This window comes from Oreochromis aureus, linkage group 14, assembly GCF_013358895.1.
Source record: "Oreochromis aureus strain Israel breed Guangdong linkage group 14, ZZ_aureus, whole genome shotgun sequence".
In the NCBI taxonomy this organism is placed as follows: domain Eukaryota; kingdom Metazoa; phylum Chordata; class Actinopteri; order Cichliformes; family Cichlidae; genus Oreochromis; species Oreochromis aureus.
This window is the reverse complement of record NC_052955.1, coordinates 8,862,851-8,890,155: the sequence shown is the minus strand read 5'-3', so window position 1 is coordinate 8,890,155 and position 27,305 is coordinate 8,862,851. Positions and strand designations below refer to the sequence as shown.

Here is a 27,305-nt window from a genome sequence, read left to right as displayed (position 1 = left end):
GTGCTATTTGTGCTGCTATTAAATTGAAGTTGTAAATACTTTTCAACTTACATTGGGTTGCCTATGGAAACACACTCCAGTTTGAAGTATTGGCCTTCCTGTGGGATGATGAGTGAATGTGTGATCTCCAGATGGGGAGCATCTGCAAAGTGGAGACAAAAAAGAAACACAAAAAAGTGGTTCTAACACAAAATGCAACAGTAGTTAGCTCTGTGCCTACTGGGCAGCTCTTAGCTATAGCCCATATCACTATTCTGCTTAGGCACTAATCCCTTACCTGCAAGATAATCCCAGATTAATCCAGAACAAATGCAAGACTAAACCTGGACACATAATTGTAATCTTAATCCATGTATTTCACTAATCTAAACAATGCTAATCTACCCAGTTTTACAGGCTATGACCCCACTCACAGTGGACCTCCAGGACCTCGGTTGTCATGTAGGGTTTGGACAAAGACACATGCTCCACACTGCAGGTGTAGGCAACGCCGTCATCCCGCTTGTCCACCTGGAACTGAAGGCTACTCCTCACTGTGAATGACTTTCCTGTAGCGTTCACCTCCTTAGTGCCTGTGGGGAATCAGAATATGAACCAGGGTGAAATGTACTTGTGAATTATTTATGTTTTTGGGGAGCAGTTCTAGCTTTTGAACGAGACTTTTACAGGAAAATTATTTTGGAGAAAGAAGCAGAGCAAAACAAAAATCATCTTGTAAATCTGAAAAACTGTGAAAAAAAAGAAAGAAATTTATTTCAAGATGTTGCTCTTCTGACATAGACAGCTGCAGTGTTGTTGTTGTTGTTTTTCTCTGCATCTCCTTTGAGGGAAAGAATCCTTAGCCTTTGAAAGTCAAGTCAAAGTAGAGTGAATAGTGAAGGGAGAGCAATATGAGAGTTGACTCGGTTGGTTGGGTGTGTTTGCTCCTCTAGGACCATCTCTCAGACATCCCAGCCACGCAAACAGGCATACTCCCCCCCTTCAGTAGTATGTGATAGATTTCCATAGTTTTAGTGACACTTCTTCTTTCCTTCCTTCTTTTTTGTCTTAGTTTCATACCAAAACATTTGCCTTTAACTCATCTCAATTTGTTTTCATTTTTCCCCCTGCCCTGTGATGTTGTCCTCATTAAGCTATGCCTCTTAACTTGTAATTGAAAGCCTTTCATTGCCGTTTGCTGCTACTCTCTTGTCAGCACTTAGTGTGGCACTGACGCTTTTCTCTAGAATCTGCTGTACAAGGCTATTGGATCTAAACAAGACATTAGTTGACAATGGCCTCAGAAGGACTTTTCTTTGGAGATGCTACCCCTCTCACCCCTCCCTCCTTACATCCTCCTCACATTACATACTTCCAACCATCTCCCCCTGGACTGCCTGCCATCCACTGCAAACCAGAGTCAATCAATACATATGTGTGTGCTCACTCCACTCCTTCAGAAACACACACCTACACACTGATATTGGTCTATTAAACACTAAAAGCTCCTTTCAGTGAAACCCAGATTACCCGTAGCATCATCATTTTGGGTTAATCTATTCTGTTTGTGCCACACTACTCCATTTTTCATGAAATGGCCTTACAAAATCCTAATGTACTGCAGAGTAGCCTACAAATGTGAAAAAGTCAAACTTCAAAACTGAAATTAATAACGCTAAGAATAAGAATGCAAGCACAGAGCAACAGAGTGCATCATAAATGTCAAGATTCTGAAAAAAATAAATAAATCCAAGCATCACATAGGATTTGAGCAAAGAGGAAAGTCGGAGGCCTTATATTTGAGAGTCAGATGCCTTGGATTTTGCCCTGGAGTACAGGAGGGGAAAAGGAAGTGCCTCTGTGGCATTAAACACAAATCTCTCCAGCTTTTTCTCTCATTCGTCAAGTCGCCTGCAGCATCAGGGTTGCAACAGAGGAACTGTCAGTCTCTTTTAAGGCGGCTGCTAGCATTGCCAGAGAACACGCTAAGGTAGCTTTCGTAAGAATGGGAATGTGCCCAATTGTGCTTGCTTTGAACAAGTACCCCAAGAGGCCAGTAAAGCTGTATTCAGGCAACTGGAGGCACTCCTGTAAGCACCACCTCAGTGTCTGTTTTAACAAGAAAGTGTGTCGGTGACAGGATTCTTGTTTTTTTTTCTCTGACCTTAACTGATTTGCTGAGGTATATCTTGGAAAATTAAAGGCAGATGAACCTTGAACTTGGACTGATTTTGTCTTTTACTCTGTGACTACTTTTCTCTATTTAATTGCTAATGAAGTAATTTATAGTACTAACTCAAATTCAGCTTTTTGGGGGGCTTTTGGAGTAATCATTTTATTTTGGTGCTTTCATTTCTTCATTCTCATTCATTCTCCAAAATACTTCTTTCACTTCAGGGTCACAGCTGTAATAGAGGCCTGAGATGACCAGGTATTCTTGTCTCTCCAGCAACTCCCTCCAGCTCCTTCGGAGGGAGCTAGTGAGTCTCAGGGTAGCTGGGAGTTATAATCCCTCCTGCACGTCTCACATTGTCCCTGGGGCCTCCACCCAAGTGGCTATTCCCGATCCAAGTACTTTCTTGGATCCAAGCCTTGTTCTAGCAGAAGGGCTTGTGTGGTCTAGTGATCCTCAGTGGTGGGTTGTTGGGAAATGTTCTTGGTGGTGTCTCCCATGACACACAGGCCTGGGGCCAATATGTAGACTTAGACAAACTTTAGTAAACCTTTAAATAAAGGGAGAATTTAAACTTTGACCCTGCCTGGAACAGGTAAACTGTGACATTCCTCCAGAGCCAAATGCTTGCTACCTGAGTTACCCATTTTGCTCAAGCTTAGCATAGCAGTAAATAAGCCCCAACGATGGAAATGTAGAGAAACGATGTGTGCCCACCAACCAGAAGTAACATGTCCTTTTAATCAATTCATATGCATTATTTTCAGTGACACTACACAGTTTAATATCCACTGATTGATTACGTGTTTGTAATGTAATTTCACCTTACAAACTCTGTGTGGAGTTTGCATGTTCTTCCTGTGCCTGTGTTGATTCCATTATCATGCTCTGGCTTCCTCTCGCAGTCCAAAGACAAGCATGTTAGGTCAACTGGTGATTCTAAATTGGCATAGGTGTGAGTTGGTGTAGTCTACCTCCTGCTCCATGACAGCTGAGTCTGTTCTGTACTGGATTATCTCGGTATAAATAAGAATATCATTTGGCTGCACTACTGGATCAATGATCAATCAGTGAGTGGCCAAACATGATCATTCATCCATCCATCCGTACATCTAACCAAACAGTTAGGGTGAAATTAATATAAAAGTTATGAAATTTATTGTTAAAATGCACAAATAACAAATACTGACCACAAATCAGTCTGTAGTGATTGTTGGTTTTACTTTTAATACTTTTACTAATTACATTCCTTTTACAAGTAATTTTGTCACACTGTGTGCAAGACATGCACTAAAAATATTATTAGGTAGTTTATATGTTGAAGCATTCAGCTATTTAGTGAATAGCACAGAACATATAGACAGAATATAGGCAGTCTGACAACAAGAGGAGGAGTGAGACAGTAGCTGGAAATTGGCTGGGAAGTGCACTGCAGCCGGCTGGCAGCCAGTGATCCTTTAGCTCGGAGTGTAAATTCTGAGTGACTGGGAATGTGAGGGTGCTATGCTGTATTTTGGTTCCACCACACAACTGGGCTAATTAGCTAAGGAGCACTGTTTTTTTTTTTAAATGAGATTTTAATCTAATCTAATATCACAAGTGATTAAAAATGTAAAAACACTAATTAATATTAAAATTGGGGCAAAAAACGTAGCCTGTTCTCAAGTCATCTCGCTTTAGATGGGTAGGTATACGTATTATATCCTTTTAGATTCTGATGAGCAGAGATGGGCAGTAACACATTGCAAGTAATCTGATTACTTTTTTCGAGCAACGAGTAATGTAAGGGATTACTATTTCAAAAAAGTAATTTTTTTTTTTGCTGTGTTTTACTTGCATCTATTTGAAAGAGAGAGTGTAAACACAAAACATTATTTTATTTTATATGCTGGAATATGCAGAAAATAGCTTTAAATGTTAAAAAATTTCTTCAAGTCAAAGACTGTTGCATATAATTAAATTTTTGCTTAATGGAATGTGCATAAAATTAAAAGATTAAAACTCATGAAACAATTTTTAAAAAGAGGCTTTTCATTTGATTCAATTTTATATGATGGATTATGCATAAAAAATAGAATTGGGCTGAAAGGTCTATTGCTTTAATACGTATTCAGGTTGTATATCATATTTTTGAAAAGTAACTAAGTCACTAATTACTTTTGAAAATAAGTAATCAGTAAAGTAATATGATTACTTTTTTGGAGAAGTAATCAGTAATTAGTAATTAACTTGACCAACACTGGTAATGAGTAAAAAAAGCAGTCAGTTCTAATGTTGGACTTAAGGAAAAGCACTGAAAATAACTCAAAAACTTATCTCCCAGCTTTTCTTAAAACGTATCTTACTTTAGGCAGTGAGACACTGGCTATATAGGAAACATATTTCAGTATATGAAGCAACACACAGCCTTGATGGCCACAGGTATTAAAAAAATGGTAACTGCTTCCTTGTCAGGGCTCTTATGAGATAATTGTGAGAGGAATGGGGAAAGTAGAGGAAAGGGGACTAAATTAATAAATAAAGGACTAAAGATGAAACTGATATGATAGATATACATTTCACTGTGTACTTCTGAGCTGTCAGTTTTTGTCAGTAAGACGATAGCACAATTATACAAATATATCCCTGATACCACAAGAAGGCTAGAACTTGCAATCCCTGCTCTTTTCTACAGTAACCGCTGCTGCTGCAGACACTGTTTATATACTAAAACTGTATATGGATAAGAAATGAGTAAAACTTGCTCAACAAGAAGCGAGCACTGATTTAAAATAGAGGACAGAAATGTATTGTCCAACTGTTCTGTAGGATAGTTGGACAATTTAAGTGTCTAATGTGCCAAATAGAAAATTTCAATTTATCTCGAACCGCTGTGGAAAAAGGATAACTTTATGTATGCAAAGAGAGTAACAGTGGGTGGATTTTTTTCTCAATAGATTACAATTTGAAGTCTAGCTGTCATTCAGCGACACAAGTAATTTGTATGACTCTATACTCTGTAAACAAATTATTTGACACTAGATGACAGTTGCATTTTGAGGTTTGTAATGCTGTGTGCTTCTAATATAAATTGTCGAAAAACAAATCATCAGAGCATGAAATAAATATGACATGTTTTTGCTATTACACCTTCTGTCGTCTTAGAGCTTTGTAGACTGGTCCCCCAGTGGGGATAGATTTGACTGACAGCAGACACTGGCGGCAATGATCTTTCACAGAAGAACCAATGGCAAAACATGCTGCTCCCACAACATACTCGCTAAAGAAAGCTTTAAAGCCACACCTACAAAAGACTTGGATCCAGAGCACTGATTGACATTCCCTGTCTTTGACACTTTGACATGGAAATGAAGTTTTTAAGTCAAACCCTCCAGTCTCTGCTATGTTCTTTTTTTTCTTTGACTTGGAGATGCAACGCTCCTGATGTGTTTGCCCAAGCGACTTAATAAAATCCACTGTATGCCAGTAAAACTAATAAAAGCACATTTGTATACAACATACCAGTTTGGGGCAGACTGGGGGCACCAGATCTTTTTTTAGAGATGCACAATTTCTACATATTTAAATGCCATTTTCTATATCACATATAAATATTGGGGTTTTTTCATTTCATCTTTATTTTATGCTTGCTCATGAAAGCCCGCTGAACAATATGGTATTTAATTTTTATATCACAGCAAAAGGTATTATCCTGATATTTGCATGCATCACTCTTTGAACTCTGCTCGATTGCATTTTTATACTGGGCTTATGTGCACATGTCCATAGATCCTAAGATTATATGCTTTTAGGCTTCAAGGATTTAAGTGCATTCTAAAACATAAAGCACAAAAATATCATCTCATCTCTCACTGCATCTTGAGACGGACAGCAAGTCTGGTTGTGATGCTGTGTGCCAGCTCTCCACTAGCCTTTCAGGAATCTACGTGCATGTCATTTCAACAAGAAAACTTCATATCCCAGCCCCTCTCCCATCAATCATCATGCCATGTTGGCCAGACACAGACAGAACCACCAAGAAAAAGCTCTCTGGTGCAAATCTTCAATAAAGAGCAACTGTCACACTGAGCCTCCACAGCAGGCTCCATTACATTAAAGAGCTCCAAACAGCATATCTCAGCCATCAAATTGAGGAAAAACATTCCACTCCTATTTCTTAATGTTTTTGTCTTCCCTGTGCTTCTTAAAATCAGAAGTAAGAAGGTGATAAAAGCTATACAACACAAAGTGCAGAGTTTCAAAGAGTTTGGAAAGCAGTGTACAAGAAAGTGAAAGCTTGTATGATTCTGTGGAACCACTGAAAACTTCTGCTGGTTTATTGTAATCACTGCACATCATGGTTTACCATCTGCTATTGCACTGTTTCATTGGGGTTGTTGGATTAAATTAGTTATCTGCTCTTTCCAGGTTTGTATTATTACACATTCTTGTGCCCTTCTTAACTGGTTTTCCTTGCCAATCAATTAGCAAAAGACAGCTGAAATGCAATAGATCAATTCAGTCAATTATTACTTCTTTGTCTTAAAATCAAAACATACAGTAATTGTACAGTTTATGGAGAAGTCACTTACTCAGTCAAAAGAAGAAATTTAAAAGCTTGTGAAAATATGTTAGATATACTGTATAAAATATTCAGCAAAACACAAACATATGGGTTTCTCAAATTTTCTGATGATCTTTTTCTATTTCAAAGGAAACTGCATTTTCGGAAATTTTGTTCACTGAAGTCCAAGAAGAAACGTTAGACTTGACATTTTTATATTTTTTAAGAGCTGTTGTATTGGATGCTGTTGTCTTTTATGAATTAACTGACTGAATGCATCATTAATTTAATTTCTGTGACAATGAACAATGAATGCAGAGATTCTTTTTTATTTACAGTTAACTTTTAATTAGAATCAATAAAAGTTAGCTAATGAACAGCTCCCAAGTACAATAGCATTGCTGACAATGCACCATGCAACTCATAGAACTATTGAAATACAGCCACGGGAAAAACGCATGAATATTTTAGCATAAAGAAATGTAGCACCGGAGTGAGTTGACAGTAAGGACACCTACTAACAGATAGAAATAGACAGAGAATACAATGAGAATACAATGGCTTCTTAAATCCATTCCACACACTTACCTTGGACCTCCTTGTCATTTCGGAACCATCGGATGGTAGCAGCTGGTTTGCTGCCTGATGTGGTGCACGTAAGAGTGACTACGTCCCCCTCCATTGCTGGCTTGGTAAAGCCTGTGATCTCTGGTCGTCCTGGCACTCCTGCAGTGCAAAGAAATGTAAATCTAAACAACTAAAAATATACTGTATGCACATTGAGTAATATCTCAGTGGGAGTTCTAGGTGGATTTCTTCTAACAACAACAAAAATAATTTATTTCAAATATCCATCTTTCTTTACATGTTTAACTTTATTATTAGTATTTTTCATCTAGCAGACAATGTTACAGTTGTGCATTTTTGTTTTAATTTCAGAAACTAAAAGCATGTGCAGGTGTTTATTTTCTGAGAAGTAATTCACCTATGGAGACTTCACCAAAATGCACATGCTCACCCAGAACAGTGAGAAAGGCCTTGGTGGTCCTGACAGGCATCGTGAAGAGCGAGCAAGTGTACAGTCCCTCGTCTGACAGGCTGACGTCATTGATTCGGATGGTGAGCTCCTGCGATGAGGCTCGAACTAGTTCAATTCTGTGATCCCTCAGAGCTATGCAAGAAAGGAGGACACAAAGAGTCATAGAGGGCAGAGGAAAGAAGACGTACAGTTAACTAATGAGCAAATGCACACTGAATTTCAGTGAGGGCAGCAAACGTGTAGAGGTACTATGAAATTCAGATGACCTTTACCAGAACAAGGCTGAATACACTGTGCTTTCAGTTATTTCTAATAGTTGTCAAATGCTGCAAACACATACTGTGGCCAGTGATTTGAAACATTTTCTTTTGATTTCCATTCTAGGCTGACAGGCTTATTCACAGTCAACGAGAATACAGTAGGCATCCATGGGACGCACTGAAGCGTAGCGATAGAAAAAAATACAGTCTGAGATTAAAATATTTTGGGGGGTAATCATTTACACTTTTAGCAGCTGCCTCTGCTTGTGCTCAGAGACGTGCAACAGTTACAGTGCAAAAGGCAAAATTTTAATACTGACATGGACATGTTTTCAGATCTTTGCACTGATAGGACTGGGTTGTACACATGAGCAGTGACAAAAGCAATGGGTAGATCGCACCCTGACCAACCCATAGAAATATATCTATAATTAGGTGATCTTGTTCATGTCATCTTCTATACAATTTCAAATTCAAAATCACCTGCTCCTACAAGCGACCAACCACAGAGGGCAGGGAGGAAAGTGCCCTTCATTGAATAAATTGCACATTCTTAATCCTCAGTCCCCCGAGGCTTGGCCAGCGCTTTCCCTGCACCCTTTTTCATTTGAAGCAATTTGAACTCTATTGAATTGTACTACACAGGCAAAACCTGGCAAAATGCAGCAGGAATAGGTGCTGATTAGGATTTAATCATTGTGACCAATGTAATGTGCTGCCCTATCAGATAAAGAGCAAATCTATATAAAAATCATTAATCACCAGTGTTATTTCCATTTGATTTTAGTGATAAACATACACAGCATACATGTGATACACAATTAAATTAGATTGGGTGAAGTGGTTATTAGGTTTACACAGGCATAGTTCATTATCAACAATGCTGTTCTTCGGCTTCAGTTACACCATATAATTTGATGATCATTATCGTGTAATCACACACGCTAAAAAAACGAAAGAGGGAAAAAAAGACATTGATGCCCCTAAGAAGTTTCTTACTAGAGACTTTTTGTAATCCAAGAATAAAGACTTGTGTAAATAAAAACAATCTTCAAGCAAGAATTAAAATTTAATAACAAGCTGTGCCATCAGACAGCAAGCTTATTATGTGCTACAGGGCTTAATACAAACATTTGATAGTCTTACTGTAGCAAACAGCATCCTGAAACAAAGCTGCCTGATGTTCTTTGTAGTTAAGCATCCTCACTACTGAGCCTGAAAATGCCCAGAGGCTCTGGCAGAAAACAGCAAACCCTTTGGTGGATGGATACATTGGAGAGGTGATGGGGTCTAAGCAAACACTGTACAGGAACTTGAAAGATATGGCAGTACGGGCTGGGAGGATCAAAGCTTTCAACAAGATGACATACAGTACTAGGCTTCCCTTGGCCCATATCCCTCTATCTCTGCAACGCACTGAGGAAAGTCAGGAGAAACAGGCCAACTTTTCTTCTTAACCCCCCCGCTCCTTAAAGCATCTCTGAGATGACGATAAATGGTCTGCTGTTGTTATGTAAAAGGGAACTGGTCAGAGAAAGCTGGTGTTTTTTGGTTAAAATTACATGTAGCACACAATCCGGGTGTTTAAATACAGAATAATTCGTGGTTTACCACAGCAGCTACGATCAGTTTGAAATTATGTTTCTTCACGGGCAACAAGAATAATTAAAAATGCTGATTCTCCATGGTGATTAGTTAGCCTCCTTCCAGTCTGCACCATTAGCACCCTTAGAACTCCACAGTGGCTTATTTACACATATTTTCAACAAATGCAGTAACAATCATTTCTATTATACTCCAAGGGTGACTTTCTTTATATTTCTTTGGTAAACCACATTTCCACTGGACTCTGACAATTAAACTGCTATTCGCGAAAATTACGTAGTAGAAAAAAAACCTCCTAACAAAGTCTGCTACTCAATAGATGTAGGCTATCAGTTTAAATACCAAACAGTGACCGAAGTACAGTACAGACCAGTGATAATTTCAAATGACATTTAAAGGACCAAGTTGGATACAGCTCATTTTCTGTATCTTCTGCACAACATCATATTACTATTCAGAATTGAAATATATCTAAATGTCAGTAGCCGAAATACTTGTTCTGATAGGCTGAACCCACGCAAAAGCTGGCAAACAACTTATAGTTAAATAAAAGATGGTCATGACTGATGCATTTTTGTGAGACATTCACTGGTACTACACAACACATGGGTCAATGACATATTGATAGAATGAGATGTACAAAGGTTTGAATAACCCAAAGACAGGGGTTATCTATTACTCAAACTGCATATGGCCAGGAAACCATACTACCAGAATCCAATCCAGGCTGGAGGCCTAGAATGTGGCCAGATCTGTCACAATCAGACCCAAATGCCAACGGCTGACAAAGCTTTTTTCCAGGTGCTTTAGGAAATCAATGTGATGAAAAGGTTCATTTCCCCCAAACCCCAGATAGCTCTTGCGCTGTTCATTCTGCTAAGGCACAAACATAAATCTGCACCCTGACCTTGTGTATGCTCCAGCCTTGCAGGATAGCAGCTTAATAGCATGGCAGCAGTACATCTTCTGCGATGGAGGCCTTACCAAGGCTGTCTCAAATCAGTAAAACTGACACCCAAGTTCTCCCTCAGGGCAGGGAATACTGTTGCTTTACCCTTTTGATGCAAAGTAATGTTTGGCTCATTTCCCTGACAGTCCTTCGCACTACCAACCATACCAGTGGAAGACCAAAGTGAGGTCAATGGACATAACCAAAGTTTTTGATATCTACTTTTGACAATCTAGGCATACTTTACTGAATATCACCTGCAGGTAATATGTTCAAAACACGTGAAACTATAACTTGATGCCCAGTTTTGACAACATAAGAAGAACTGATGGTCTGGTTAGAATAGCAATGACCTTAAAAATAAAAGTGAAAGTTGAGTGACTTTAAGAGCAATTATCACATGGCGTTCACGTTTCCACGACACTGAGGGGTGTTAAAATGTTTTTAATTCAAAACAATTAAGTATCCACCGACAGTTCTGATATTAAATGAGATTCCACATCTACTCATTAGTCTTGGAAGCTGATGGCTCTTGGGTTCAGCCAAAATATGTTACATGTGCACTGTGTCCCCATTTGGCCCTTTTTGAATGGCCTGTAACCACTTTGAGCTATCGCTGAAATGTGAAAGCACTAGCTCTCCTTAAGCGAGAACACAGGATCCTGGCAACTAACCCCCACCCGCTCTCCAGCCAGGGGCTCCACTCTTTGCAATTAGAGTGTGTTTGCTGCTAGCTGTGCACGCTCGGTGACTGTGTGGGCGAATCTGGATGTGTTCCAGGTCTATAGTGGTGCAGGCAGGGGGCTCTTTCCCACCACACATGTGGCTGCAATTAAGAAAAGGAAAGAGCCTTGTTCCAAAGGGCCATTGTCATTGCCCGTGCTTTCAAAGATCCCACAGAGCAGATGCTACTCAAATTGGACTAATTTCCGGCACTTGAGGGAGCTAAGCAAAGAGGGAGGAATTTTTCCAGCAGCTATGTTGCGTACCTTCTTCATGCAGTGAATAATGAGATTGAATATATTTTTGACCATTTCTCAACTAACTAGCTTTAACTTGATCGTACACTGTGGGATTTCCTCCATCTATGCTGTCAGTTTCTCCAGATTAAATCCTGACCAAAACAAGTACCAAGCAGGATTATATAATTGTAATAGTTTACAATGTTGACTTTTCACTTCTTTCAGTTGGGCCTTAAACTTCTAAGGGCCTTTAAATACAACAGATAATTACACTAAATACTTAATATAAGTTACAGATGAGAGGTTTCATAGTACAGTGGTTTACATATTTAGCTAACAAATGAAAGTTCACTGGATTGAGACCAGGAGGAGGCTCAAATCCCTTTGAGGTTGCATCAGGTGTACCAAATCAAACATGTGGCACCATCTGCTGCGGTGACCCCTTGTGAATAAGGGAGCACCTGAAAGTAGCTTTTATACATTAGAGTGCAGTGTGGCACAGATCATCATTTAGTACATAGAAGAGTAGCTCTGCACAGAAGTGATCCTAGCTGAGTGTAGAGTGCCCTAATGGTAGATTCACATTTCAGTGAAGCTAGAGGTAAAGGAGTACACTTAAAAGCCCATTAGTCCCCAAAGAAATACATTAGTTGTGGCCATGAGGCACTTTTTAAATGTTTGCTGCCAATTACACTGGTAACAGCAAATCTATGTCTCGTCACCTGTAGAAATTAGTTCCCCAAGAAAATTAGAAAAAATATTATGTGACATTTACATTTATGAAGTTAACGCCATGCTATGTTTTAATCTTTTACACCTTACGTAAATGTTTTTTGTTTGTTTGTTTCCGTCCTTTATTTTATCTCATAATTTAAGTCTATGAATGAACTATACAGAACCTAAGTCATATTAATTGTAATAACAATAATAACGAGAATAATAATAATATGTAGTTCAACTGGAATTTTAAAGGTAAGTGTCACTCAGTTGCTGATAACAGACACACCATCAAATATGTGTTTTCTAGAATGGAGGCTTAAATGGGCTTTCATTGGTGCTCACTCCAGTAATTGCATCCTTGGTAATTATCCTTCATTCTCTCAAGCTAATGAATGTTTTAATGCTCACATTAGAGCATTCATTTAGCACATAACAGCATTTTGATTACTACAAGCCAATTAAGATCAATTTTGCTTTGTGACCTTTATGATCCAGACTGAATGCCCCAATTAAATGTCATGAATGAAGAACCATGAACTTCTGAGAGATGGAAGTGAAATGGGGAGAAGTCTTTAACAATCTGCTATGGCATGTATATGCCGTACATTGCTCTACATTGCTCCACGCGCTGTAGATCAAATTAGCAATTTGCTATCTGCCTTTGACATGCAACCTGCAGTAGCTTTCCATTAATTGCATTATTCATATTTCCCATATCTGACAAAATATTCTGTTTCCATTCTGCATGCCTCACAGATGTCATTACCATTCTTTACAACCCTGCTGCTTACATTTATCCTTTTCTCACAGAAGCCAAAAGTGAAGTTAATCATAATGAAGACAGTAAAAGACAGCTCTGTTCTCATTTGTCCTGCTCAGGAATAGTAATTTTTAACTCCAGCAGCATATGAAAGGGATAATTCTACAAAAGACATATGGTCTAAATCAATTTTTTTCATTGTGGCAACTCACCACAGAGCTGCTCGCTTTCAGTAACCACTAATCAGCCTAATAAATGAAGGATGCATTGGCCTAGCTATTAAGCCTATCTGTCTCCCTTGTCTCAGGTCTGTGGTTTGTCTGAATGCTGGTCTTTGCCTTAGTGTTGTCTGAAGCCTGTGAGGTGGCAACAATCAACCAAGACTCAGATGCTCATAATGGATGAGGAGGCGCATGCCAAAGAGCCAGCTGGCATGAAATAAGAAGAGGGCTGTGTTCAGCTTTAGACAAATATGCAGAGACAATCCAACACATATGGATCGGATGTGGAAATCTAGCAAGGTTAACAATCTCAAGGTTTAACTGAGCCTCTTATGGGACAGGATGAGATATCATTGGCACTCTCACCCATAATGCATATCGCTTTAGTCGTGACCAATTGCACTGTCTCGTTCCTACCTGCAACCTAGGCCTTGTTTAATCTTTTATCCTTTTTGCAGGTTTGTCACACCATTGCTGTGTAGAGAAGTTTTAGTTTTGCATGATGCGCTGCTGGAATTGTGTTTCATTTAAAGAATCCCAGAAGGTTTATAATCTAATTATGCACTGTTGTGATCCTTCCTTTGCTGTATGTTGTTATTAAATCAGCCAAAGGTCAATTGGAGTATTCTTGGGATTAAGTACAATACTCACCATGAAATAATTAACAATAGTTGATTATTAAAATGCTTTTTGTGACCTACATTTTTGTAATCATGCAAATCAAAATGTCAAAGTTGTGTGAGATGTTACAACAAAGAAAAATTATACGAAGTGCAACCACAATTCCAGAGATCAAAGTTGTGGTTGCACTTTGTTTGATGGTATCCTATACCAACAGCCCCTGATGGTTTCTTTCAAACCCCTTTGGCAAGGCAGTTGTAAAACTGCCAGGCCTCTATGAGTTACAGACACTCTGGAGAAAAACTGTGCATAATTAGTGCCATCATTAAAACAGTTATTATTTTTGCCCACTGTTAGGGTAGCGGTTAGTAGCCATGGCTAATAATAAAATGATAATGTTAATGTTGGAGCTAGGGTTATGAGTACTGCCGATCTGTAATGTGAAAAGACTATGTTAATTTAACTGGATAAGAAAAATATTTTTTGTGTGAAAAGTGTAAGGTTTCCCTTAAAGTCCCAGACTAAAGCATCAACTAGCAACTAGACTAGAGTTTAATACAGTACAGTAGTGATCATAGGCGTTTATTGTTCCAAATCTTTGCCATTTTTTTGTCATGCTATCACATTTTTCATTCTAGTAACATAAAACCCAAATATCAGCCAAAAGATCCAACAATGATGCACAAAAATGAAGCACAAGAGTGCATCCTTTAATGTGATCACTTGTATTATAATACCAAATACAGCTTGGTCACGTCTGCTTGTCGTCTAATAACAGTAAACCATGTTGGCAAGGGTGAACAATTACAAATGACTTAGCTTTACCATAGGAGTGGCTAATCAGAAAGCTGTGCCTTGGAAGATGTTTTTTTTTTTTAAGTTAAGTATTTTTCCTGGCCATAACTGATGTAACTGAAACAAACAGTGTCAATAATAATGCCAAGGACGTTGCACACACTACATATAGTTCTGTTAAACTGGAGTAGATTTATGATATTCAGTGTTTTTGAAAGACACAGAAATCCCTTTGTCCTTGGCTGTAATGCAGTTTTAAAAAAATCTCATTTGTCAGACCTGAATTAAAATGGAACAAATTATAGCTCGGGCAAAGATCAGATTTTGTCTTACTTTACCCAGCAGCTGTAAAACTCAATTGAATATGGAATGTCAGTTTTTTTTTAGTTGTTTCACTTTACTCTGCTATAACTTCTCAAAGGAATTTAAAAGGTCATTTTAATACTCCTTTTCCTCTCGCACAATTTTAGATCAAACTCCAAACACATCCAGACACATGCCCTTATCTTTAATACCAAGCTTGAGGGAATGACCAAGAGTAGATTTCAAAAAAATGCCTCATAGCATCATTACTTCTATGTGTTATGCATCCAGAATCACACATAAAAGCAGTGAAAGCTGAATCGCCTTTGGATTACACATGCACAATGACAAACTCCCCCCATCCTCTCTGTGAAGAGAGAATAAAGGGAACTTGCATGAGCTTCAAATGCTTACATATGGCCATGTTGTCATGGATTCCCAAGAGGATTATAGTATGCAGAGGTGGACAACACACAGAGACAACAAGCACAAAGGAAAGGAGATATTTATCAGAACAGCAGGTAAAAAAAGAAAGCCATAAATCTAAACACTAGAAACAAGAAGGGCTACAAAAATCTAAATTACTCCGTGACAGCAGTCCACAAGCAGCTGTTCATGAGAGGGAGAGAACAGCTTGCCTCAAGCTCAACCAGTCTGCAGCTAGTTGTTGGACTGAAAGGTAGCATAAGGTTGAATTTAACATTTTTCATTGGCTCTACAACAAGGCACAACAAACGGCAGAAGAAGGACAGTTGCAGCCCTCTGCCAAGCAATTAACTGGTGATTTGGCACAGCAGAGATTTCTTCCCAGGTGTCCCACCCTGTTCGTCATATGAAGCCTGTGTCATTCCACGCCTCCAGTTTGTCCTGATGGCCTCACAGGCATCGTATTTGTTGTGCCAATAAGGCTTTTCATTTGGCTGTAGGAGATGAAGAGGAAGTGTTCCCACACTTAGCCCTGGCAACCTCTGCTGAATGGACTACATTCATTTTGTCATCCTTATTGCTCAGGAAAAGGATTCTGTCATCCAATATAAATGGTTACCCAAGAAGGGCAAAATGGCTCACACGTATTGTGCTCCCCAAGCTCTCCTTACATGCTTAAAGCAACAGCATTGCAGATTTACAAGTAGATGCAGCTCTGCACTCACAGGAGATAGGAACATATTATAGCCAACCGGCTTCATTTATGTTAAATGAAAAAAAGAAGTTGATTCATAACGTCGCATCTCTTGATAATGAAGAAGAGCGGAGTCTTTTTCAGGTATGATCTGGTTCATTTGAAACTATAGGTGTCTAACAAGTCTAATAAAAGTCAAGTTGCAATGGAAATACAAGTTAAAAGTGAAAATATAATGTAAATATGTTAAAATTCAATTTGATTAAATTTTATTTATATAGCACCAAAACACAACAGTTGCCTCAAGGTAAGAAAACAAAAATATCATTGTTGTCGTGACAATATGCCATTGTGGTTAAAATGTTTTTATCAGAAAGTGCAGTTTCCCATTTCCACAGACTTAATAGCCGACTGCATGCATGACCACTGGGCCTAAACTAACGCCCCATCAAATATTGTGAATTTCTACATTGTAAGATGTTTTATAAGCATGAGCTACAGCACTAGCTAATGTATATTATCAGCCAGCTGTTGCCCTTAACTGTTAATGATGCAGCCAGTCACACTGTGTAATCTAGGGAGGGAAAAAACATTTGCATTATGTGATGGAAAATATCAAAGTGATGTAATCAGAAACATTTAAAATCCATTCCAAACGATTTTTTAAAGGCTTTTACCTTTGACACGTTAAAATACCACAACTATTATTCTCTCCAAAAATACAGTTTGGCTCAAAGACCGGATCCTTTGGGCACATTTACACCATTCACATAAGAGTATCTGTTTAAGATTCAGTTAACTTTCATTTAATTGTATTTGGAAGTAATTTCATCTAATAAAACACCTTAGACCTCATTACTAAATCCAATCACTTGTGAGAGAGAAAGTATTTCTTCAATCCAGACTGTGACTCTCATTCTGCTGGTTCACTCTGGCATCTCTCTCTCTTATCAATTGTTATTCAAAGGGAAAGTTCATCTTCAATCACTGAACCAATGATATTGTATTAGCAGCTACACCATAAATGAAATGGGTAATATGCTGTGAGAAACACTGAAAGATGAACACCCCAGCCCTTCCATACCAGTCCAATGTTATACTCCCTTTCACCCCAATTCCAATTTATCAACTCTAGACTTTTTGTCACCTTTAAATTGGATTTGGCTGGTGAGAGCACATTATAATTCATTCTGGCTGAGGCCGTGTTTCACAAGGTTGCAACAGTGTACTTCCTTTCCAGAGTGACATACAAACAGCTATACAAATGTAGGGCAACTAAAATACTAATTAAGCCCAATCATCTTACAATCCACAGGCATTACTGTGCTGTAAACAACACTGTCAGTGTTTCATGATTACAAAAGCGCAATTCAAAAGCAGTCTATTTCTGCTTAGTTTGTGCCCTGGGACATCAATGGAGATACACATTCATTAATAGTCTCCTTCAACATTACGAGTAATGTATTTATTTCTCTCATATCATTTTTTTCCCCGTGTTCAGTCAAACAGCGTGCTTGCAGGCAGGGGCAATTTTGAATGCTCCAAATTTGAAAAATTAATGAATAAGACTCTTGTAATATAATCTGCCTAAGACGTCTTTATCACATCTCATTATCTAATCATCACAAGCATTTTCCCTGGGAGTATTACTTACCTTTTTTGTCCCCAAAGAAGAGAGTTTGTTGTGCAGGGTTTGACCACTGGAGGGAAGTGTTATCATTGTAATCCACACGACAGGTCATGTTGGCTGTGGCCCCCTCCACCACCGTCACATTCTGAGTTATGGGGTACTGACCCTGGATACCTGTAGGATTATAAAACACAGTTTGAGGTCATGGTTGTGACATGAATAGATTGCTGTATTGGGCTAGTTTTTACTGTCCATTCACAGAATCACATTAATGTACCATTTCAGGCTTGACACCTTGCAAACTTAATGTTCTGTCATATTGCCCACTTCCATTAACGTCTTCATTACATCACAGTAAACCAAAGATAGCTTAATGGGAGCCTGGTTGTCATGGTCCCCAGCCTTTGACAGCTGTAGAAGACAGTGATTTTTTATCGTGGAAACAATGGTAGGTTTTAATCTCCCAGAGTGCTTTCCTTGCTTCCTTATTGCTGGGCTCTAATTGGTAGCATGGCCTAATTAGAGGTAGTCATGTTCTGCTGTAGAGTGTATAGCTGCAGCTGGGTGGTAAATTGACACATAATCCTAGACACCGTGGGCCTTCGATCCGAGTGAATGCCGTGCCCTGAAACAGCCGCTCGTCACAGTGTGTAGAAGACATCCAAATGAGGCCTAATCACTCAGCCTTGCTGGATTTTACCTTCTTATTCCACATTTGTACTTGTCGTCTCAGCATAGTCCCCTAATTACATTGCAGACGCATTTCTATCCCGCCTGTGTTTTATTGAACTCTGCCAAGCTTCAGAAACAGATGTCTAAAACAATACTCCTTCATAGGGAATTGTGATAAGACAAAGTGTAGGCTAATATGAGCCTGAACAGGCTAGACCCTTAAAGGATAAATTGTGTTAAAGCATTAAAGCTTTCGAGTTCATGCTTGAAGCTAATGTACCGCCTTTTCCTGGATACATTTCACTGTCTAAAAGCTAATCTTTGCACATTTTTTTCTCTTGATTTTACACGTCTGCTTTGGTTTCCATTAGTACAGTAATGTGCCTGAATTTGAAGGTGACATTGTCTCTCCCAGGTACAGTTCACCACAGGGACATTTCAACTACGGGAGCAGCTGTCTGCCTCATTAGTCCAGCTCACACATGGGAGCAGAGGAGGCTGGGACAGCCATAGGTCTGTGGACCTTCCTTGACCTCGATTGTCCTGATGGAGACCATTGTCAGAAAGAGGTGAAGGTGAGGCTGACTATAAATAGTAATAGGAAAAATATTCCAAATTACACACGTTACATATACACCATATACATCAGCCACGGCAGTAAAATCACTGACAGGTGAGATGAATAACACTGATAATGCTGTTGCAATGCAATGTTGTTATAGAAAACCTTAGTTGCTTGGATTCATGTGGATGTTAACTTGACGCATCCTGCATAAAGTCTGCTGCAGAAAAAGCAATGGCACATCAGTCTCCACCAGCAGTGCTCCACCCTCTAATCGACAGGATCTAAAGGTTCTGCTGCCAGTATCCCAGTGCTGGATACCACATGATACCCCCACAGGTCTTGTGTCCATTCCGATAGGAGCACCAGTTGTTTTAACAACAAGTAAAGGACCAACGCAACAGCACACATTTGCTGATTTTAATATTGTGGCAGTGGCTTTATTGATCAACTACCTGCTCATTGCTCAATCGGTAACACTTCTCAAAATGCATTTTAAACGCTTTCTTTGATATTTGTACAGATTTATCATTTATTATTGGCTTTTATCATCTATTATTACTGTGTATTGCTGCATAATTTAATCTCATCATCATTATTATTATTGCTCCAATCACTAATAAAATGTGACTTAAAAATGCCATCATCACAATAATTCAAATGCAGCTGGGTAGGAAATGCTGATGCAAATACATTGTGTGTGGGGTACCATGTGGAGGTGTTGTTGTCAGTTTCTGCTTAGCTTTTTTTTTGCTGCATGTCTCCAGAGTATACTGTTCACTATTCACAGAGAATGCTATAAAAATAGGTAAAAACCCAAACAGTAATGAACATCACTGTCAGTCCCTCAGGTTTTACCCTAGTTTGAGCAAAAAAAAAACCCTAAAATTTCTTTTAATTATGCCTGCAAAGCCAATAAAGGCTTTTCACATATTCAGAGGTATGGCTATGCTGTGAATATTGTTTTTGGTGGTGTTTTTAAGGTTCAGGTGCACTGGAGCTAACTGATCTTTACTTAATAAATTCATGAAATTCCACTGTCTTGACATTCTGTAGGAGTCTAGAGTGAGAAAATGCTGTCCTTTCTGAGGAAACATAATCCCCAGTGCCAGCTACAGAGTGTATTTCATTTCTTCTTCTTCTTCTTTTTTTCTTTTTTGAGATTGTGAGTGGAGGGCGGCTGGCTTTAATTCTACAGAACAGTGGCAAACAATATTCTAGAAAGTCAATGAATCACAAACCGCTAGAAGGATACTACACTGTCCTGTGCAACCCTGTACACTAACCTTTAAAGGAGCATGGTTCAGCAGCATACTACAGGTGCACAGATGTGTGTGCAACAACATGTATCCATGAAGAATTTTAAAGGTAAGGTAGGGAGAATAATTAAGCATTCTTGTAATTACCTTATTATAACCGTCTTCAAAAACATGCAAGAATTTAGATACTGTTCAATCAATATCTGTTAAAGCCTGCAATAGGCTATTTCTGAATACATTTTAGCACATTACAGCTGACAAAACACAGGTCTAAATAAATAAGTAATGGCTGAACTGCATTTAGCTGTTTCAATTTCAGGATCTTGGTATGTTGAGGCATACTGTCTCAGCCATACTCCCATGGTGTGATAACAGTGATAATACTGCTTTCCCTTCTACTAAAATCCCATCATTTTAATAGCATTTGCTAAAGTTAAAGAGTTTTACCAAATGAGTTGAACAAGGCATAAAATACGTGGCACAATGAAAAATGCGATGTGCATTTTGTATTTAAGGTAATAAAGTCTGGTGACCTTGTAATTGCACCTTCAACTTGAGCAGAGGTAAAGTGATCGGTGTGCAGGGTCTTTTCTAATGACTACAGCACTGTTGAAGTGGACAGATAGATCGAACATCTCCCTAAGAAGAACACAGGCACACACTGGGAAAAACCTAAAGTACAAGCTACATCGACGTGAATCTTCATAGTATCAGATTATGCTTTGTAGATAAACACCGTTACAAGCACAAAGGCTGTATTTGCTTTCCTTTGATGGAAATGAGAAACAGAGTGATATAAATATTGGAGCCCTTTAAAAACTGTAGCTTCAGAGCATTTAGTTATTTAGAAAAATGACTATATGAAGTGGGAAGTGAAATAAAGCCAGAGAGTTATTTTTAAACAGCAGAAGCTTTCATAAGAATTTTTCAAAGGTACAGGTTTATTGGAGTCAAATTTTAAAAAGTCCAGTAGTCTGTCTGTCTGTCAAGTATTATCTGTCTCCAAACGAACTAAAGAAAACATTGAAAACATTGAGAAAAGTAAGCAAGGATGAGTAGTTTGTGTTGAGTCATGGCTGTATTTCCCAGTGAATGAAAACAAACTGTAGAAGTAATAGAGGTATTAAGGTTGTCTGCTCTACTGATGATCCAAGACGACTCCGTGAAGTGCAGTGATGAAATGAGGAATAAGCCTGTACTTTTGCAAGATGTTTTAGGGGAGGATAGGCCATCCTTTAAACACAACGTTTTTCACCTCTGCAGGCTAAAGAACTTCAATACTGGGCATTGCTATATCCTTTTTTCAGTGGTAAGGTGTATTATACTGAAAAAGAGGGGGATACTTATTTTCAGGCAGTTACAGCTGAAGGTTGACAGCTTGCACATATTCACAGCAGACAGGATGCAACCTGCCTGCCGTGACAGTGAATAGGTGAGGATTGAGTGACCCAAGATGTCTTGATGAAACTAACTTCTGCCCTGTGATACATGAATACCATTAATGTTTGCTTTTTCAAGCTGGATACTCTGCTTCTTTATGTGAGAACACCATGGAGTGCTAAAGTTAAAAAAAAAAAAAGTCAATATCTGATGTCATGGGTGCTTCTCGCTCCCCCGCTTTCCAATCCAGCCTCCCTACAGCTCTGCAGAAAGGGAGGTTAAGATTAAAAACATAAAATGATGAAACCTTAACTGAGTGAACCCATTTCACTCAAAATCTAAATTATTATATTAAAGTCCAAGATTTTATTGTTTTGCTTTTGTGACCTTGCTTTAATTAAAAATATCTCTAAGGCATCAGTCTGCTTATGAGCCTACCTCTTAAACTACAGTTGGTCCCTTGGTAGCCCTTTCCCATTTTGCAATATAGCTTTATTTTTATATATATATATTTTTTAGCGATCACGTGGATCTGCTATATATATATTTTTTTTTTGTGCTGAAGCGAAGAGGCCACTCCAGTAAAAGCTGAAACCGGCAATATCACCCTGAGCCAGGAGCTTATGGTCCACATTCAGGTGGGCCACCAGGACACTGATCATCACTCACAATGTCAGCAAACACAAGATTAGTCAAGTTGTTTGCTGTGCTTCACACAGTCAGAATGCTGCTGACACATCTATCCATGAACCATGGCATTAACTTTCATGCAGAATCAAGTGACACTGCCTCATGAATCAAATATTTACCTGCACAGCTAAAATTAGGTAGAAATGTAAATGGGGAGAGAGGATAGCGTCTTCATTGTAAACACAAATATTTGATGATTAGATTTTAAAGCGGAACCAAAGGAACAGATGTCTGCTGAAACACAGGCTGGATGCAAGTACTTCTCATCTCTATGAGGGATGAGGTCTGTACAGCAGGTGTAGAGTACAAATATGAATACAGATGTGCAGAATGGCTGGCTGTTGAGTGTACATTAGCAATAAACTATTTCATTTCATCTCAGCCAGCCTCTTTTCATGCTGTTATCAGAATGCAGCTCAGACCATGGCCTGATGGAATCTCAGTCTGACAATATTAGAAGCTAAGAATATGATACTTAGGTTATTGATTCTGCAAGTCTTGTGATCTGGGTGGGTATCTAGAAAATGTGAATATGAGAAAGATAGTCTTTGTGACTATACTTAAATAGAGGATTAAGACGGTTCACTGATGAATGTAAATTGAGCGCTTTGTCACTATTTCTGTAGATTTCGTTTTACTGTTTTGATATAATACTCATGGAAAATCATGCCATGCTTAGCAACTAGGTCAGAAAACCAAATCATCGGAGAAGAGTGCTGCATATATAATTTCACTGATTCGTCTAACGACCACTGATCCAGGCCATAAGGTGAAAAAGCCTAGAAACGTCTCTGTCTGGGAGAACAGAGAGTTGGTGGAGGAAGAATGAGCCATACCACCCCAAAAGCCTTTCTCAGTTTCAGCTGACTGCACCAAATAATGGAAAGCAGTGCCTTGATGAATGGCTGGAGAGCAGTCAAGCACACCACTGCAGAATAAACTATAAACTGCAGGCAGGATAAAAAGAAAACAAATAACTCAGGAAAAAAAAACAGTAGCAAAAATGCCTCCATTCATTAAGAAATGAAAACAAGTATTCATTTTCATATGAACGGCAGTTATCAAGCCATAAGTTCACCTCTGGTGCTTGATTTTACAAGAGCTTCTTTGCAAATAGAGGTGTTAGAGGTTCTGAGCACCCCACTGCATACTAATGAGACACAGTAACTTCGCAGAGTGATACCGGTAACAAAATGCGATGTAAGAATTTGTCTACAAATCACATGGATTTATGGTGAGAACTAAATGTATGCTGTAGATTATCTAATTATGCATATATCTATATTTTTAAGTGTTTGATAATTCAGACATCAACATATTATGATTATAAAATTGCTATAAAACAAAAATGGAAACATTTGTTTGCTGCTATTCAAATTAAAACAAGGTCAAATTAAATGATGTTGATGGATAGATAGATAATTAGATAGATAAACAGACAGATGTTAAATAAAACCTAAATCTCATTGTAAGCTTACATGTTATTTAACTAGACAATAAACTCTTGGGAACATAGTAATTAATGCTTGTCACTTGACAAAATTGTAATTAATTGCCTAAGTCTAAACTGCGTGGCCTATATGCCGCCATGTTGAGAGAGAAAAGGAAGTTTCATATCCGCAGTGTAAAAATATTCCATTTAATTAAAAGTTGTGAAGACCTCTTGTGGGGTGTATTTGGTGGTGGAAAGAACAAAAAAATAACAGCTTGCTATCTCTTGCACAAGACAAATACAGACAGCTCCCAGGTCAGTGTGAAGGTTTAGAAAAACATTGTGATGGTAACATCCTATAAGGTTCTCTTTAACTTGCTTTGGAAAATCTTAACATAAATTAATACATGCTGTCATAAATACCCCGTCACAGCAGTGAACCTGAAATTTTACCCACTAACTTCTTCAACGAGGTCACAGAGGTGATTTCACCAACTGTATTCTTTGTTGTAAATAACTCAGTGACTAATGGTTTTGTCACTTATTTTACAATCCAGTCTGGCTCCTTTAAAGACACCCAGCCTTGATTTAAACCTCCTTACTAACCTTGCTTTTATCTCAATGATTATGGAGAAAATCCTTTCATGGCAATTCTTGGTGATGACAAAAACAGATATTCAGTTAAGATGTGTGTTTTTCACGAAACATCAAGGAAACACATTTGAAAAAAGACCCCTCAACACTGAAAAAAATCACACTCAAAGTTATGAATCATTTAATTTGAGAGCAGGTACAGATGAAAGGTGTCTCTGAGAGTAGCAAAAATAGAAATGAAAATGTTTTCTTTTAGCGACCTTGATTCCTGTGCAGGTAGGGTACATTACAGCATAACTACAGGACCTGTTTCACTCTCGTTGCATCTTACAGTCTTTAAGATCTTTCATAACGGTGTGTGATTTATTTGAAAATGTATTTAATGCTGCAATTAAGTCAGAAAGAAATGCTATTTTCAGGATTGAAAGCATGAAAAGGCTAAATAGGAACTGAATGTTTTAACTGACAGTGTGTAAATGTTAAATAAAGTGATGCTGTAGGTCAAAACTTGAAAAGCAAACCTGTTTCAGACATTTTGGCAGCCATTCCTTTCTTTTTCCTTTCTTTCTTTCTTTCTCTTTTTTGATTGATGATAAGATTTTGCTCCTAACTTCTGCGTCAAGGTCTTGCCCAAGCTACATTCTCTGAACTTTTGGCCTCTTATGAGTCAGAGTGCAGCTTTAGTAGCACAGGCACTGCTCTTGGCAGTTGCTAAGTCCAGGCTCAAGATGAAAGATGACTGGATTTCCCTGTTAGGACACCTAGGCTCTGAGGTGTCCTGCCATACAAGCTCAGACTGTTAAATCAGTGTCATACTTTAACATCACTTCCAAAATCTCCTCTCAACCAAAAATATATATATTGTTTTCTTTGCTTGTTTTGGCAGGTGGCCTACTTTTCAAATTCTGAAATACTGGAAAATACATTACATACAGAGTTCTTTTAAATACATGTTACTACCATTTTTATTACTGATGATAAAATATAGCAAAGTTACACAAATGAGTGCACTATGGATGCATATGCGAATATAGTAGGTCTACCAAAAAAGCCACTTTTGGCTGCCCCCTTACTCACAAAGGCTCACATATAAAGTACATTGACATGTTTGATTTGGCTGGTTTCAGTCATTATGCAAATGTTCTGTTTATAAGATTGGGGAAACCTGCAGTCAGCTGAGACTGAAGAAGTCACTTGGATGAATGACGAAATGTTTCTCCCACAAAACGCTACGTCCAGATGAACAGAATCAACTTTTGGAGAGAGATTTTTGCACTTCTTAGAAACATGGTGTCTAACCAGATACTTACTCTGGATGGCATTACCTTGGCCTATAGTGACACTGTGAGGAACCTCAGAGTCATCTTTTGACCAGGACATGTACATCAATGTGCACATTAAACAGATACATAAGACTGCTTTCTCACAATTAGTGCAAGAAAGCATCCTGCCACAGAGTGATGCTGAAAAAATTGTTTATGCATTTATCATCATTATTGGGTTGTCCTAAAAACTCATTGGAAAGCTTCATTGTCTCCCTGTTAAATTTAGAATCAAATTTAAAATCCTTCTCCTCACATACAGGGTCTTGAAGAATCAGGCCCCATCTTATCTTAAACACTTCATAGTACCAAATCTCCCTAGTAAAAAACTTCGCTCTCAAACTGTGACCTTACTTGTGATTCCTAGGATATTTATAAGTAGTATGGGAGGCAGAGCCTTCAACTTTCCTGTTAAAAGGGATTTTTTTTCCTTCTCACTGTCACCAAGTGCTTGCTCATCTGGGGGTCATCTGACTGTTGGGCTTTTCTCTGTATTTTTGTGGGGTCTTTACCTTACAATATAAAGTGACTTGAGGCAACTGCTGTTGTGACTTTGGCTATACTTAGAAGATTTCAATATTTTTATAAACCACGTTCCTTCCACTACCAAATAAGACTAAATGACAAAGCTCAATCATACTGGAAGACCTCTTTTGTATTGTCTATCCCAATGAAGCATTTCTCTCTCAGATCAGATCTGGCTACCTTGTGGTTCCTAGAGTTTCCAAATGTAGAATGGAAGACAAAGTCTTCCTTAGGTTTAAAACTTTGCATTTAAAAAAAAATAAAACTTATGGTTAGGACTGACTCAGGATGAATCACCCTTAACTATCTGTGTTTCCATTAGGGAGACCAGGGTGTAAAGAAAACTCCAGCGAGAATATTATCCTAGGGTGCTCATCTTTCCTCTCTCTGCTTTCTTCCAAACCCAACTGGTCAATTCAACCTGAGGCTGGTTCTGCTTGAGGTTTCTTCCTGTTAAAAGGGAGTTTTAACTCTAACTGTAATATGTAGTTTAAAATATGCTGTGCCTGATCTCTGTTGAACACAGGAAAGCAAAGAATAGAGTGGAAATTTCTGTGGGTCATTTTATTCTGTCAAAAAAACTAAAACTCTTACAAATACATATGCAGTAAGGCCAAACACAAAAATGAAGCTGCATGCCTTTCAGTTGCAAACTTGTCACTGCGCCTCTTGAGTAAACCCTCTTCTTGAGCCTCCAGAAGAGGGTTTTGCACTGGTTCAAACAAATGATAAATCTGGACCCAGGAGTAAAAAAGAATAATTGTAAAAGACTAGTTTTTGTTTGTCAACTGACTCCATATAAAGTGCAGAGAAACAGCACCAATCATCCTCAGCAGTTTTTTAAGGTACTAAGTAGATGGACTTAATGGTGTGAGATGTGGAGGCCATCTGCAACAGTAAACCTTGTTCTTCAAGTTGCTGAAAACACACGATTATGCCACTTTATATTTGGTGGATGATTTGGTGGATGATCAACCTCCATGGCCTAAAGGTTTTGCACAGTATTGGAAAAGACTTGACAGACCTACTAGGCGTGTACTTTATTTGATCTTCCTCACTCTTGTCTTTTGAACTTTATAATTACTAAATGACATGACACAAAAATGAACAGATTGTCGAACCCTACACTTTCACTCAGCATCATTAACAGGACACTGTCAGACATATGTAGTACTAAAGAGCCAGACTA

At 38.4% G+C, this 27,305-nt stretch overlaps 1 protein-coding gene across 2 annotated transcripts in view; it reads right to left on the bottom strand.

Moving 5' to 3' along the window:
* Nucleotides 1–27,305, bottom strand: part of cadm2b (cell adhesion molecule 2b) — a 144,694-nt gene that overhangs the window by 8,572 nt on the left and 108,817 nt on the right. For both annotated transcript variants that reach the window (XM_039622418.1, XM_039622419.1), the window contains 5 exons: nt 17,705–17,854; nt 7,714–7,866; nt 7,284–7,421; nt 414–572; nt 52–142 (listed from right to left, as the gene is read on the bottom strand). In XM_039622418.1, coding sequence (XP_039478352.1) covers nt 52–142; nt 414–572; nt 7,284–7,421; nt 7,714–7,866; nt 17,705–17,854 — 691 coding nt within the window. The remainder of the gene's footprint in view (nt 1–51; nt 143–413; nt 573–7,283; nt 7,422–7,713; nt 7,867–17,704; nt 17,855–27,305) is intronic.